This window comes from Thrips palmi, unplaced genomic scaffold (genome assembly GCF_012932325.1).
Source record: "Thrips palmi isolate BJ-2018 unplaced genomic scaffold, TpBJ-2018v1 HiC_scaffold_16, whole genome shotgun sequence".
Taxonomy (NCBI): Eukaryota; Metazoa; Arthropoda; class Insecta; order Thysanoptera; family Thripidae; genus Thrips; species Thrips palmi.
Genome location: NW_023144625.1, coordinates 10,446,990 through 10,461,117, shown reverse-complemented (window position 1 = coordinate 10,461,117; position 14,128 = coordinate 10,446,990). Strand labels below are relative to the sequence as shown.

General features: G+C 53.0%; 2 protein-coding genes across 2 annotated transcripts; one reads left to right on the top strand and one right to left on the bottom strand.

Moving 5' to 3' along the window:
- Positions 1 to 6,826: 6,826 nt before the first annotated feature.
- Positions 6,827 to 10,104, bottom strand: LOC117642596 (transmembrane protein 134). The gene is made up of 3 exons (XM_034380901.1): positions 9,785 to 10,104; positions 9,374 to 9,527; positions 6,827 to 9,256 (listed from the first exon to the last, which is right to left on the bottom strand). The coding sequence occupies exons 1-3, from the start codon at positions 10,001 to 10,003 to the stop codon at positions 9,078 to 9,080; spliced, it is 552 nt and encodes a 183-aa protein (XP_034236792.1). The 5' UTR covers positions 10,004 to 10,104; the 3' UTR covers positions 6,827 to 9,077.
- Positions 10,105 to 10,450: 346 nt separating this feature from the next.
- Positions 10,451 to 12,181, top strand: LOC117643178 (patj homolog). Its single transcript, XM_034381906.1, has 6 exons — positions 10,451 to 10,740; positions 11,161 to 11,230; positions 11,312 to 11,463; positions 11,552 to 11,761; positions 11,843 to 11,962; positions 12,062 to 12,181. Exons 2-6 carry the CDS (start codon positions 11,215 to 11,217, stop codon positions 12,179 to 12,181), a joined length of 618 nt encoding a protein of 205 aa, XP_034237797.1. The 5' UTR covers positions 10,451 to 10,740; positions 11,161 to 11,214.
- Positions 12,182 to 14,128: the final 1,947 nt, after the last annotated feature.

Sequence of the window (14,128 nt, the reverse complement as noted above, 5' to 3'; positions counted from 1 at the left end):
GGTGCCGCCGGTGCCGCTGGCCCGACGCCGTGCTGCCCGTGCCATAGCCGTAGCGGCGTGGCCGTACCGGAGCGGGGCGGTTTCGGTAGCCGCGTTGCCCCTCTGTCCAGTCCAGCCGCGGGACCTAGCAGCACGCCCACCCCGCCGCGCCCCGCCCCATGCGCAGGAATAGCCCCGCCACATAATGGCATTGCACGCGGGGCGCCAGAAAGCCGCCCTGTAGACTGATTCCGAGAGTCGTTTTCATCGCTCTGTCTCTCTCGCATCTCTACGGTGCGCCCCGTGAGAACGAGAGAGACAGAGCGATGAAAACGACTCTCGGAATCAGTCTGCCGCCCGGCCGCCCCCCTCCATGGCTATCTCAAGGCCGATGCGGCCAGCACGCACCCCGCCCCCTTTCCCCCCGTCACCCAAGAGGAAGGACGAGGCCAGGTCACTCCCATATAATCAACCGCCTCCCCAAACTACCCCCCGGCCCGGTCCGGCCGCGCTCTGGCAACACTATCTCTGGCCTTGGCGCCGGCCTCCACCACGGCCTCTGCCACGGCGTCGTGCTGCCCGGCGGTGCGAGGCCGCCAGTCAGTCAGGTACCTGCGCTGATGCTCGCACTGCCACGCTACCCCTTTCCCCAAACGCCCCGGCGCCGCGCGTGCACTGGCGTGCACCACGTGGCCGTCTTTGGGCAGACTGATTCCGAGAGTCGTTTCCGTCGCTCTGTCTCTCTCGCACCTGTATGGGTCGCCCCACGAGTGCGAGAGAGACAGAGCGTCGAAAACGACTCTCGGAATCAGTCTGCTGTGCTCCGCAGTGACGTGACTGACGTGACGCAGCGCCGCGCAGCACGCAGCTGCTGTGCGGCAACTTCATTACGCGGTGGTGCGTGTTGCCTGATTTACGCCGGCATATGGCGAGCACGGCGAGCACGGCCGGCAAGCGGTGGCCTTCGCAGCCGCTCCCCTGCCCACCCCACGCACCCCCGCAGCTTTTATTTTTCGTTTCGTGCGCGCCTGCTGGCCGGTGGTGAGGTCATATCCAAACCTCCGTGCGCGCCTGCGGCGGCCTGGGTAGGCAACAGCGACTGTGTCAAGACGCCGGAGTGCTGCGGGTTTGCCTATCCGCGCCTGGCAGGCGTACGGGTAGGCAACGGCGAGCCTGTCAAGACGCCGGAGTGCTGCGGGTTTGCCTATCCTCACTTGGCAGGCGTGCGAGTAGGCAACGCCGACTAAGTCAAGCCACGGGCTTGCTTATCCGCATCTGTGTGGCCCGATGTGGCCCCGCCCCGCTCTCGGTCCCGCTCGCCGGGCGCGCTAAGGTTTGGAGGACCCGCTTCGCTGCTCCGCCGCTCCGCCGCGCCCTAGCAGTGCACATGTGCCGCCCCGCCACTGTTTGAGTTGCTAATCTTCGCCTCCGTGATGCGCCAAATATAGGCCGTGACACGCGGCGTGACACGGCGTGACGGGACAAGGCGTGACGAGGAGCGTTCGACCCTAAATCACGTCCCCGGCCCCCGGCGTTCTGTGCAAACCGAGGCGGCGACGTCGGCGACGTGGGCGCGGGTGCAAAGTCCCGGGGCCCACCCCGCGCTGCATTTTCCTCGCGCTGGCGGCGCTGGCGCACAGTGGGCCAGAGGACCGGCGCCGCTGGCAAAAACTCTGGACGCATTCTGCGGACCCGCTAAAAGGGACTCGAACCGAACGTGTGACCCCACCAATGGATTGGTGGGGAGCAAAACATTGGCGGGGTCACACGTTCGGCGCGAATCCCATTTAGCGACTGGAGCTCAAAACGCGTCCAGGATTTTGACCGCCTCCACCGGTCTTCTGGCCCACTGTACCACCCTGCACTGCACTTCTCTCACACTGGCCTCTGTTTCCCCAGGAACTCCCTGGAAATCACATGTCTTTACCATGGGCTACCTGGGAAAACAAGAAACCGTTTTAGCCGTGTCTGCCACCACCTCCTGTACCATCCAGCGCTGGTCTCACATTGTTGAACAACTGGTTCTGGAGCTACTACTGCGAGCGCGGTTCGCGGTTCCTCCCCCGGTGTAACCCTGTGTCTTCCTCGCCGGCTACCTCCGAGCTGCCCTGCCCCGCGTAGCTCCGCGTAGCTCCGCGTGGGTGTGCGAACAGCCCGCGGCGCCGGATGGACTGCGCGAAGACGAACCGTTTTACGGAGCGTTTTACGAGTACGGCGCGCACGTGCGGCACAGCAGCACATGGCTCGCTCAGGCTCAGGTCGTTCAGGCCGCGAACCAGGAGGCCGGCATCAGGACGGCCATGGCACGCCGGCGGCGCGGGGGCGGCGGCGGAGAGCTGCCCTATCTCTCTCTCTCTGTCTCACTCTCGCGTGGCCCAATCCCAACATCTGCGAGTGGCCCCAACAAACTCGCACACGCAACGTCTAATGCGCTGCCTCCGCCCGGCCGGCGGCATGCCGGCGTCGTCGGCGTGCCTTTAGGCTCAACCCCGACACTGCTAGACGTCGCTGTCTCTCTCTCTCTCGCACTCATGGGGCGGTCCGCCGGCGAGCGAGAGAGACAGCGACAAAAGCACTGTTGGGACAACTCACCCACACACACACGAACGCGCAGCTTAGCGCGCCGTTGACGAGCAGGCTGACCTCAAGACGTTCAAGTGCCTCCTGCCTGCCCCCCGCGCTGTCCCCGGCCGTCTAACCCTCCGGCTCGAACCGCGCCGCTCCGCCCCGCACCGCCTCAAATCAGAGCGGCTGAGCCGAGCAGCTCGCCGAGCCGGCACGCCGGCGTGGCGGAGTGGCGGCCGCGCGAGCGGCCATCTCGCATCATCTCTCGGCCGGATCCATCCGGGCGGATCGGGCTACAGCCCGTCGACGCTAGTCCAGCGCGTCCAGCGCGTCCAGCGGCCAGCCCAGCGCTCTCGTCGCTCTGCCTCTCTCGCACTCATGGGGCGCCCCGTGTTGGAGCGAGAGAGAGAGAGAGAGAGGAGAGAGAGAGAGAGAGAGAGAGAGAGAGAGAGAGAGAGAGAGAGAGAGAGAGAGAGCGACAAAAGCAGTGCTCGTCTGCAGCCCCCGCCAGCCAGCCCCAGCGCAGCAGTCGAGCGGCAGGGCCAATGATGCCGAGCATGGCAAAGCCAGGCAAAGGCAGGCAAAGCAGACCTTCTCGTTCCCGTACCGGCGAGCTGAACGAGCCGGACAGCACGGGTAGGCAACGCGCTCAACGTGCAGGCCCAGCGGGTCACCAGACGGTTGCCAGCGAGGCGCCATCGCCACGCCGACTGGCCGAGCGACGACGGGGCGCTAGTCTTCAGCGAGCACGGTGATCCGTTCGTCACTGTCTCTCTCGCACTCACGGGGCATCCGCATCCCCAGCAGCGAAAGCGCGGCTCGGCTTCAGTCTGCGGCGCCGCCATTAAATGGCGATCAGTGTCGTGCAGAAAGTACCGAAAACAAGGCAGCGCAAATCGACGCCGAGGTCGAAATGCGTCGCCTTCCCCTCGCGGGCAGACCGGTGGAGGCGGCCAAAACCCCGGACGCGTTTTGAGCTCCAGAGTCGCTAAATGGGACTGGAACCGAACGTGTGACCCCACCAATGGATTCCTCGTTCGGAGAGCAATCCATTGGTGGGGTCAAACGTTCGGTTTGAGTCCTATTTAGCGACTGTAGAACTCAAAACGCGTCCGGGGTTTTGGCCGCCTCCGCCGGTCTTCTGGCCCACTGTGATGCGCCTCGCCCGGCGTGGATTTGTACGTTCCGCCCCCGAAACGCGACAGGGGGTGGCGGTGCACTGGGTCGTCGAGTCCGTCTGGCCGGCTCCTTGGCGATGACGATGACGATGTCCTGCGGGCATGCCAGCCATGCCACCCCGTCGATCAATGCTCGTTTGGTTGGGTGTCGTGCTGCTGCCGTGCTGGCGTGTGGCGCCTTGCCTTCGCCTTCAGCTGAGAGCGGCTTCGTCGACTTCGTCCTTCCATCGTGTCCTCTTTGCGGATTTACGGCCGCCCGGCTCGGTCCGGTGCGTGCGGCTCGGCTCGGCTCGGCTGCGCTCGGCTCGGCTCGGAAGGGCGGGCCCCGGGTGGGGCCTCCTTGCCAGGCTTGTGAGGCTCACCTACGGGTTTTCGAGACGACGCTGGGCGACGCGGCCGCGTCACAGCGACGCTAATTTAGATAAGGCGCCGCGCTTCTGAGCTCGTGCAAGGCGCGCGCGCTCTTTATTGGGATGATCCGCGGTCGCCAGCCCAGCAGACTGATTCCGAGAGTCGTCTTCGTCGCTCTGTCTCTCTCGCACCTAGGTGGGGCGCCCTGTGAGTGCGAGAGAGACAGAGCGACGAAAACGACTCAGACGGCGCGTTCACGTCGGCGGCGACGGCCTTCGCCGGTGGGGCGGGGCCGCCGCGGGAAAAAGGGTGCCGGCCGCAAACAGCAAGCAGCCGCAAGCGAAGGCGGCGCTCTGGCGCGCAAGGCCACGGCCACGCGCCCCCGGGCCGGCCGGGCTGCAGACTGATTCCGAGAGTCGTTTTCGTCGCTGTGCCTCTCTCGCACCCACACGGGACGCCCCGTGAGTGCGACAGAGGCAGAGCGACGAAAACGACTCTCGGAATCAGTCTGCAGGGCTGGGCTGACGGGAATTATCAAGCAGCCCCAGACCAAGGCACCAAGGCAGTGGGCTGGTTGCGAACAGCGCATCGTCGCGCCGTCTCTCTCCCGCCCCTTCGGCCCCTTCGGCGCCTTCGGCCTCGCGGAGCGGGGCGCACCACAGTGGGCCAGAAGCCAGTGGAGGCGGCCAAAACTCTAGACGCGTTTTGAGCTCCAGAGTCGCTAAATGGGACTCGAACCGAACGTGTGACCCCACCAATGGATTGCTCTCCGAACGAGGAATACATTGGTGGGGTCACACGTTCGATTCGAGTCCCATTTAGTGACTCTGGAGCTCAAAACGCGTCTAGAGTTTTGGCCGCCTCCACCGGCTTCTGGCCCACTGTGCGCACCGCAAGCGCCAGCGAGACGGGGTGCGACCGAGGACGAAAGCGCTGCAGCCCCAGCCCCGGCAGGCAGCCCCGGCAGGCGAGGCTCAGCGAGGCCACCGTCGTCGTCCAGATTGGAATCACTCAGGCGGTAACAGTGTCGTAACTCTGGCCGTCATTTTCTGGCCCCGCTCCGCGCTCCGCCGCTTCGTCTCCGTGCGTGCCGCAGGGCCGCAGCCGCGTGTCCCCTTTCCATGCGGAGGGGACGCGCTCGCGCTCGGGCCATGCTTGTGCTGCACCGGCGCGTCAGTCTCCGCCGGTCGCCGGCCCGACTCCACCAACGCCGTCTAGTCCCAGTCGTCGCCACGGCTGCTCTCCCTCCCCACCAGGGACACCGGAACAAACTAGAATAGGCCGGATCGGGCCTCCCCGCCGCGCCCCACCCTACCCCACCCCACAGCGCTCTGCCGGCTCTGCCGCTCGCTGCGCCCGGAGCCCGACCAGCCCGTCGCGCCACTGTGCAGTGGTGGGGTGGCGGTGGAAGCCGGCCAGGGGTCATTGGGGTCCCCTAGGGCCCCCCGAGCCACGAGCCCGAACCCCAAACCCAGTGCAGCGGGTTGCCTACCTGCGCCTCGCCGGGGAATGCACACGGCTTAGCCTATGCTCAGCCTGCCCCTCAGCCACGCCACAACCCCAGGACAGCCTGATTCCGGACACTGCTTCGTCACTCTGTCTCTCTCGCACCCCTACCGACCGCCCCATGAGTGCGAGAGAGACAGAGCGACGAAAGCAGTGCTCGGAATCAGACGGCCAGGACAGCCTGACACCCCTGACAAGCCTCTCCAGTCAGGCGCCCCTCGTGCGAGTGGAAGTGAGATAGAAGTAAGAGATGCTGCACGAGATGCTTGGCAGGGCAGGCTTCGCAACGCAGGCATTAGAAAGGGGCGTGGGGTATCGCCAGGCCAGTTCCCTCACCACTGATAATACTACTGCCCGCAGCGCAGCCAACCATTCCCGCAGTTTTGACTCTGTTATTGAATAAAATGTACGGTGTGAGTGTCCAGCGGTGCTTCTGGGATGGCTCAAACAAGCATCATGCAAATTGGAGCCTCTTTATTGAGAAGAATCTAATATCAACATCAGCAGTACGTCCGCTTAACAGTATCAGGAGACAATGCTGTCCATGTCTTAAAGTTAGTAATGAAGCTTAAAAGCATCTAAGGTAATTTCTTTGATGAATTTTTGTTGGGCTTTACAAAAAAGGGGCAAGTGCACACAGTACACGGTATATACGTAGTATGTACAGTGCAATTCTATAAAAAAATAGAGATGTTCTGAGAAACTCTAGTAATGGTCACATGACTCATAAAAATTGTATAAAAGGTAAAAATTCGCAAAGATATTTGAAAAGAGCAGAGAGCAATAGAATACAGTAATTGAAAACTAGGGGTTTGTCTGCCTCTTTGGGTTTATACAGGTCGCTAGTATTTCCATAGATAAGGCAACAATATTTCGAGGGGTCCTATTCAAAAGATTTTATCTGGGCGTTCCCCCGAAGACAATCTTATCTTAAACGCCGTCAAATTTCACTCATTTTGATCAATCAGAATAAATACGACGGTCACTTTTGGTTTCTTTGATCTTCCATCTTTAGATTTACTATAACGCACTCACAAATTTTATTGATATGTAGCTGTACCAAATGATCAAACTATGTGAAATTCACCTGCGTTTAAGATAAGATTGTCTTGGGGGGAACGCCCAGATAAGATCTTTTGAATAGGACCCCTCGATTTTCAAGTTGGTGGTAATTTTCTGCAGTTAAATTTTACAAGCTCAGTCCTACCATGTAGTTCTAGGCTCTTAGAACGTCCTTAGTACCAATATGTTGTGCACAACAATTTAATTTAAACATGAAATGTAACACACCATTCTTTCTTGCCATTTTATACTACAAAAGATTATTGTGATCTTTGCTCTACCAGTAGAAGTGCAAAGTTTGAACAAGCAAGACATTTTGTTTAAAATGCACATTTCACATCACATGGCTAGTCTAGTCAAAGGTACTGTATTATTTGAAGAAAAGAGGAATGAAGGACACTTTTGAAACAGTTAGCAGAACTGACACTTAGCAGCACAACAGAGTTATTATCAGGATCATCATCTGATGCTGAGATCCTGCCTTTTTCCTGTCTGAAAGATAGAGATTCAAATTTAGTCAACAAAAGACAATGGTACACGTGCTTACATTTTTGACTTAATTGATCCCGATTTGTGCACCATTGGTTAACTATAGAAAATTTTAGACAGAAGGGTGGTGCTGATTGTGTTCCAAATTTCAACACTTTGACAAACGATAACAGTTACTAGATGATTCACAATATACAGTACACATTTATATCAATCTGAAATACAAATCAGTTAGTACACTTATTCAGGTCTAATATTTCAACTCTTAAAACAGAGATGCATGATGCATTGAGTGATATATAGCAATGCAATCAGAAACTGAGGAGCATTTTCCCCGTTCAACCACACTGGAAATTTTCAAACAAACACCATTCTTTTTTAAGAGTATGCGTATTGCGTACCCATGAAAAAGAAAGAGGTTTGTATCACTATTCCAAAAATTAAAAGTTGCTGCCTTCAGTAAAGCAAAGCTCATTCCAACGCTTTACATTCTTCAATCAAGCACATACATTATATCTTACACTAAATAAAATTCAAAACCTATTCAACAACTACATTAAGTCTGCTATCAGTCTTAAGAAAATTATAAAATAATCACAAGTGATGGCTTTAATGCGAGACAAAAGAAAATAGTAATTGGATAAAGGATGTGTTATATCACAAAAAAAAAAAGTGGAAGTAAAACTTCAAATAAAATGCAAACAAAGCATAAGCTAGACCATTGACATAAAAGACACTCTGGTTTGCTCTGCATCTTGCTTGACAAAAAATAAAACTAGATGATTTGATGGGCTGAGAAAGGACACGCAACAAAATGTTAAAAAAAAATCTTGTAATAAATTATTTATGTGTTAGAAGAGCTTTCTAAATTTACACAGTCCATTGTCACATCAATTTCTATGTATAGTTAAGGTGACGATCAACATAATCAGCAAACAACAAACACAAAGCCACTAGTGTATACTCTAATAAATGATTTGGGCAAAGATCAATGCCCTTATTGTTATGTTATCATCATTAATTCATGGATCAGACTGACTCATCACACCACTCCAAAATTTTAAAACTAGCACAGTTCTTTTACAGTTCATGATCAACATCATCATTTCATCCTCTGAATTCTTTGCCTCATAGGGTAAATGTAAATTCATTGAAGGCAAAGAAGCTGATTTACCACCAATTTCATAAGGGAGAAAGATCAGGCAATTTTCTTTAACAAATTTCTATATATAGCAATTTATATAAAAAAAAAAAGTGAAAAAAGAAAATTGTGATCACTATAAGCCTTAGGTGAAGAATTTGTACATCTTTGCACAGTGAAATCACAGCCAGCAATGCATAAAAGGATCTACATATACATTTAACAGAACAAAAAAAGAAATTGAAAATGAATAAATATAAGTGGTTGAATGATGGCAAACTATACATTTAGGAGCAAAGATAGGTTTGAAGAAGAATAAAGAAGTTACAAGATAAGCAAAACTCTGAAAATAAAACCTTTTCTTTACATAAGACAAGGTGAAATATAAATAGTACCAATGGAAACAAAGTGATCTACATTTTTCATTGTTACATTCTCTAGGAGGTTTTGCATACAGTGGATGAAAGATACTATTGCCTCTTAAATGACAGATCATACAAACGGGCACAACAATAAATAATAATTAAGATGAGCTAGGAGAGACATCCTTAGATTCCAGCCTTACGTAGTAGATGAGATGCTAGTTATTTGTAAATGGTCCCTGGGACACCTTCCTGAGCTATTTAAGAAGCTGCTTTTGACATTTATCTTACTTGGTACATCCTGAATCTAGAGTCCTAGATGTGCTTTGACACTAGAACTTTCTAGATACTGCAATAAGCACCATCCACTAAATAAATGTTGCTTACACTATCATTTTGGTAACTTCTATTACGTTTCTTCTCCAAATTGGTAGCTGATTGAGCTCAGTTAAAAAGTGGAAGGTGATAGAAGTCAAAACCACGCTTTCCTTTTACAGCTAAATAAATGTAGACCACATGATATGCGCCTGGAATGAAGCAGATGAAGCCAGCGACGAAAAACACAAATCCTTGGAGCCCAGTGTCGGGTGAAAATGTTACCACCATGGCTGTTGTTAGAAGACCTTAAAGTTCAAACAGAAACGAGACATTTAGTACAACAAGTTTCAAGGAACATGGATTAAGTTGAAATGAAGTGTAGAGGAAACAGCCTTTCGGTCTTTAAAACCTCAGGAACGTACCAATCCCAATAATAAGCAACATGGTGGCAGCAAGAACCATTTTCCAATTTTCGCGGACTTTAGGGTGGTGCCAGCAGGACTGAGAAGTGTCGAACTTGGTGGAATAGCAACTTCCTCCATCTTGGAGAAGTGAATCGCTGTCCCTAGAGGTTGTCTGTAAGCAAATAAAAGCAAAAATGTGATGGCGTGTTGAAACCCAAAACAATTTTACGGATCCCTTAAAAATTCCTAATATTTAAAGGTCCAAAGTAAGATGATGACAATAAAGGATGAAAACGACTATTGTTGCAACATTAAATCATTTAAAAACAGGCCTAGTCTTCAGTGATTAATAGGTTAAGGGTCACATAAAGTTTCAGAAAATTTTCGTTGATCCTGTTGATGGACGTGCCTAAACCGCAGATTGCTTACATCGTCTCCAAATTTGAGTCTGGGAGGAATGGTAATGGGCGTTCTTTCTGGCTCTTCTATCCGCACCAGCACGTCGTCAGACACAAAATTCCGGTTCTTCGGTTTCAAAGGCGACCTTTCGGTTGTCGCGCCATACACGCGAATCATTTCTTCATTGTCCTCCTCGAACGCGTCGTCAATGGAGAACTGCTTGCCGTGTGAACCGAACAACCCAGCCATTTCGAACTTTAAATTTATCACTGGAACCCGGAGCAAATATTGTGACTCGTCCGTCGACACTTCTGTGTCTAGTCTGTCTAGGTGGATCTAGCAGAAGCCTGTCACTATTTTTTTTTACACCCAAAGTGTTCCAGTGTTGTATGAAAAGTTTCGCGCTCAGGCCATAATAGAGAATTCCAGTTCTTTTTTTGTCGAAAGGATTTTGTTGCTAGAGGATTGACTGATTTGATTATTTTTTTTTGATACCTTGATGGAAAAGAGTCATGGGATGTAAAACAATCAAGAACAATAGAGGTGCCTCTACATGCGCTATACTTTTTGTTAGAATTATTTCTCATCTTTTACTTCACTGTCTAGAAATAATAATAATTGAAAGGGAGAGGGGGAGGGGGGCGTTCGAGGTCGCTCCTCCCCGTGTGATAAAATGACCAAAATAAATGAAAAACTTCCTTCTTGAATGTTCGGAAGAGGACCTTCCCGTACACGAACAAGTGGACAATGCCCTGAAACGAGAATCAAGGCGTGGAAAGTCCAGGAAACGAAAGCCAGTGATCGACTACCGACTACGCCCATGAGTGTCGACAGCGCCCTCGCGCTGCCTGGAGCGGCATCATGCGGAACTACAGAGCTGGAGGAGACTGGAGAGTTTTCTGCTAAGTTTATGTTTGGTTTGTGATGCTGGATAACTTATTTGCAACCGTCGGAAACGTTTTTGCTGTGAATCAGAATAGTAAGAAGTAAGTTAAGCCTCTAAAATCCTAGAATGTTTGCTTTGTTTGGTCGTGTTATCAGTGTGTTCTTGTGCAGGCTCACTATGGAGTGAGATAGTGTTGGCAAATTCTCAGAAAACTGGGATTTTATTCGATTTTATAACTGAAATGTCTGCATGTTCGGAAGTGGTGTACCTTTTGAAGATAAGAATGGCACAACTGTCGTTACATTTCTGATCAAAAGCTTGTGGGTAATGTCAAAATTGCTGATATTTTCATAACCTCTTTTCAATCTGTAATGCACTTTTGGCTCTTGAACCAAACTCTGTACAATGAATGTTTATTAAGAGTATAGTTTTAGCCCGCTTTAATTTAAATATATGTATGCATATGATTGCTCTGCAATTTACATTTCCTATTGTGTAAGATAATGTTCTATTATTACAGATAAAAGTGGTCCATGACACTTTCTGAACATACCAACACAATATCTTTCTTAGAATGCCTCTAAATTCAGGTATTTAAAATTTCCACTGAGTAACATTATTACTAAAGTATTGTTAAAAGATTGAAATCATTAATTTTCTCTCTCTTGCAGACATATCAACTGCACTGCAGTTATTGGAGCATATCCAACATACTATCGACTCCAGCGATGATGTTAAGCTCCAAACTCAGACAGCAGATGATCTAAACCTTCTCATATCTGTTTTGGAAAACCCAATATTCCGCAGTATTGTCACTATTCAGGCAAGTTTTACTCACTTTGAATGAACTTGAAACAATCTGATTTGATATGTTTTGACCACAATGTCTGTAATATTTTTTTTAAAACCAGGATTCTTTAACTGAATTAAATCAACAACTCCAAGAGCACCCCTCTATACTTCCTGTTGATTTTGATATTGCTCCAACTGGAGACCTTGTTCTCACCGTTCCAAGAGAGCCCGATCTCTACTACCTGCATCATGGATCGCAAGAGCTGGATGACCAGAGAGTTCCCCAACTCTCGCACAGCAGCTCAGGCGACACCAATTCACCTCCACAGGTTTGCACATATTTGAATTTGGTGTTTGATGAATACCTTTCCTTGCGTCTAATAGCTCTTTTCTCTTATTTGACCCTGCAGTTGCACATGGCCCACAGCCCAGATGTGACCCAGCCTCCAATCACTACGTCAACCTATGCTCTAGAATTCCAGAAGGCTATTGAGCAATCTTCCCATGGCAGGCAAATTCTCTTTATTCAGGTACACACTATGCTTCCATGGTTCCTCCATACTTTCTTTGGGTAATGCACCTGAAATTCAATCACCTGAAATTAAATTAAATTTGAATTTAATTTTTAGCTGTTCAAACCGGAGAGCACCAGCCTTGGCTTCAGCGTTGTTGGGCTGCGAAGCGAGGACCGAGGAGAGCTGGGCATTTTCATTCAGGACATCCAACCGGGGGGCATTGCCGGACGGTGAGTGCTCTTCATTGCGTTTTCCCGCGTTTTCCGAATCGTCAGGAAACTCGCCTTCCATGCTGCCAACATCGGGTTGCTAAATAACTCATCCTGCATGACTCTTGCGCATCCGACAAAGCCAACGACGGCGGAGTAGTAGTCGAGTATGGCCGTGCCGTCGCTCGCGCTCCATGATTGCCCATTTCGGAATTCAATCATCCCAGCTTGGCCGGGCCGGGCGACGTGGACGCGGGATCCAGGATCCCCTTTTGTCATTCATCATTTCGCTTCTTTTTCGGCTCCCTTCCCTGCGGCCCCGCGGCAGCCTGCAGCTTGCGGTCCTCTCGCCGATCTATTTTCGCGCGCCCGATGCCGGTCCTCAGCGGGGGGTGGTGCGGGGCGGGGCGGGGCGCTGCGGAGGCGGCGGCCCGGGGGCGGGCAGGCGCAGGACGGCAGGCCAGGGCGTGGCTCATTTCCGGACCCAGGCCCGGCCAGGGCCCGGCTCGGCCCGGCTCGGCCCGTCCGCGGCTGTCTCGGCTCAGCCGGGTCCAGCCGAGCTCGGCTCGGCCCGGCCGCACCCCGGACGGCCGGACACAGCGCTTCGCAGTGGAAGGGCCAGCAAGGCAGCTGCCGAGCGAGTCAGAAAAGTTGTTCCGTCGCTGTCTCTGTCGCAATCATGGGGCTCTCCATAAGGGCGAGAGAGAGAGACAGAGCCTCCAACCGCCCGGCTGGGCCTATACGGTGGGGAGCAAGGCTTGGTCAGCAGGCTGGGGACCGAGGAGGCGCGGAGCGCGGCCATGGCCAGGGCCGGGATCAATGCCCCGTAGAGTCGTTTTCGCCGCTCTGTCTCTCTCGCACTCATAGGGCGTCCCGTGCAGGTGCGAGAGAGACAGAGCGACGAAAACGATTCTTGGAAACAGTCTGCTGGCCGACGACTCGACAACGACGGCACCCCCGACTTAGCCTTACAGAGTCCCCCCACCGAGCCCCCTGGCCGCCCCTGGCTGCCCCTGGCCCTCGAGGCGCCCCATGCAACTGTAACTGTATGCAAGGCATTCTATTCCCGGCCCCTCTGCCGCCTCGCCACGCCGTGCCGACGGGCCGTGCCTGCCGTGCACTCTCCTGCATCATTAAAGCGCGTACAGTCGCACAGTTGGCCAGAAGACCGGTGGAGGCGGCCAAAACTCTAGACGCGTTTTGAGCTCCAGAGTCGCTAAATGGGACTCGAACCGAACGTGTGACCCCACCAATGGATTGCTCTTCGTCCGAGGAATCCATTGGTGGGGTCGCACGTTCGGTTCGAGTCCCATTTAGCGACTCTGGAGCTCAAAACGCGTCTAGAGTTTTGGCCGCCTCCACCGGTCTTCTGGCCCACTGTGAGTCGGCAGTCAGCATTCGCAGGCCAAGGTCTCGCGCGTGTGCCGCGTGTGCGTCCTTGCTGGCCATCCGAACATCGCTTTTGTCGCTCTGTCTCTCTCGCGCACGTACGCGACGACGCGTGAGTGAGAGAGACAGCGTCCAAAGCAATGCCGGCCCGTCACGTTGCAGCGCGTGGACTCGGCCCGAGGGCACTCCTCGAGGACCGTCCTCTCGTCGTCCTCCGGCGCGTCCCCCGGGGGCCACCGGCCCCGGCGAAAACCTCGTGGAAGTCCTCTCCAAGTGGTACCGCCCGCGACAACTTTTGCAGGACTCACTGAGCGCCTTTTGGAGGACGTCCCCAGCCCTCGGCTATTTCACCACCAGGAGACTGATTCCGAAAGTCTCTTTCGTCGCTCTGTCTCTCTCGCACTCGTGGGGCGTTCTTATGGGTGCAGGAGGGACAGAGCGTCGAAGACGGTTCTCGGAATCTGTCCACTGGCGTGGCGTGGCCGACCTTCGCTCTCTCCAGCTTTTCTTGGCGCGGTAAATGAAAGTCGCAGGTGGCGCGGGGCGGCGGCATTCTCTGCTGGCAGATCCATCTGGGACTCTA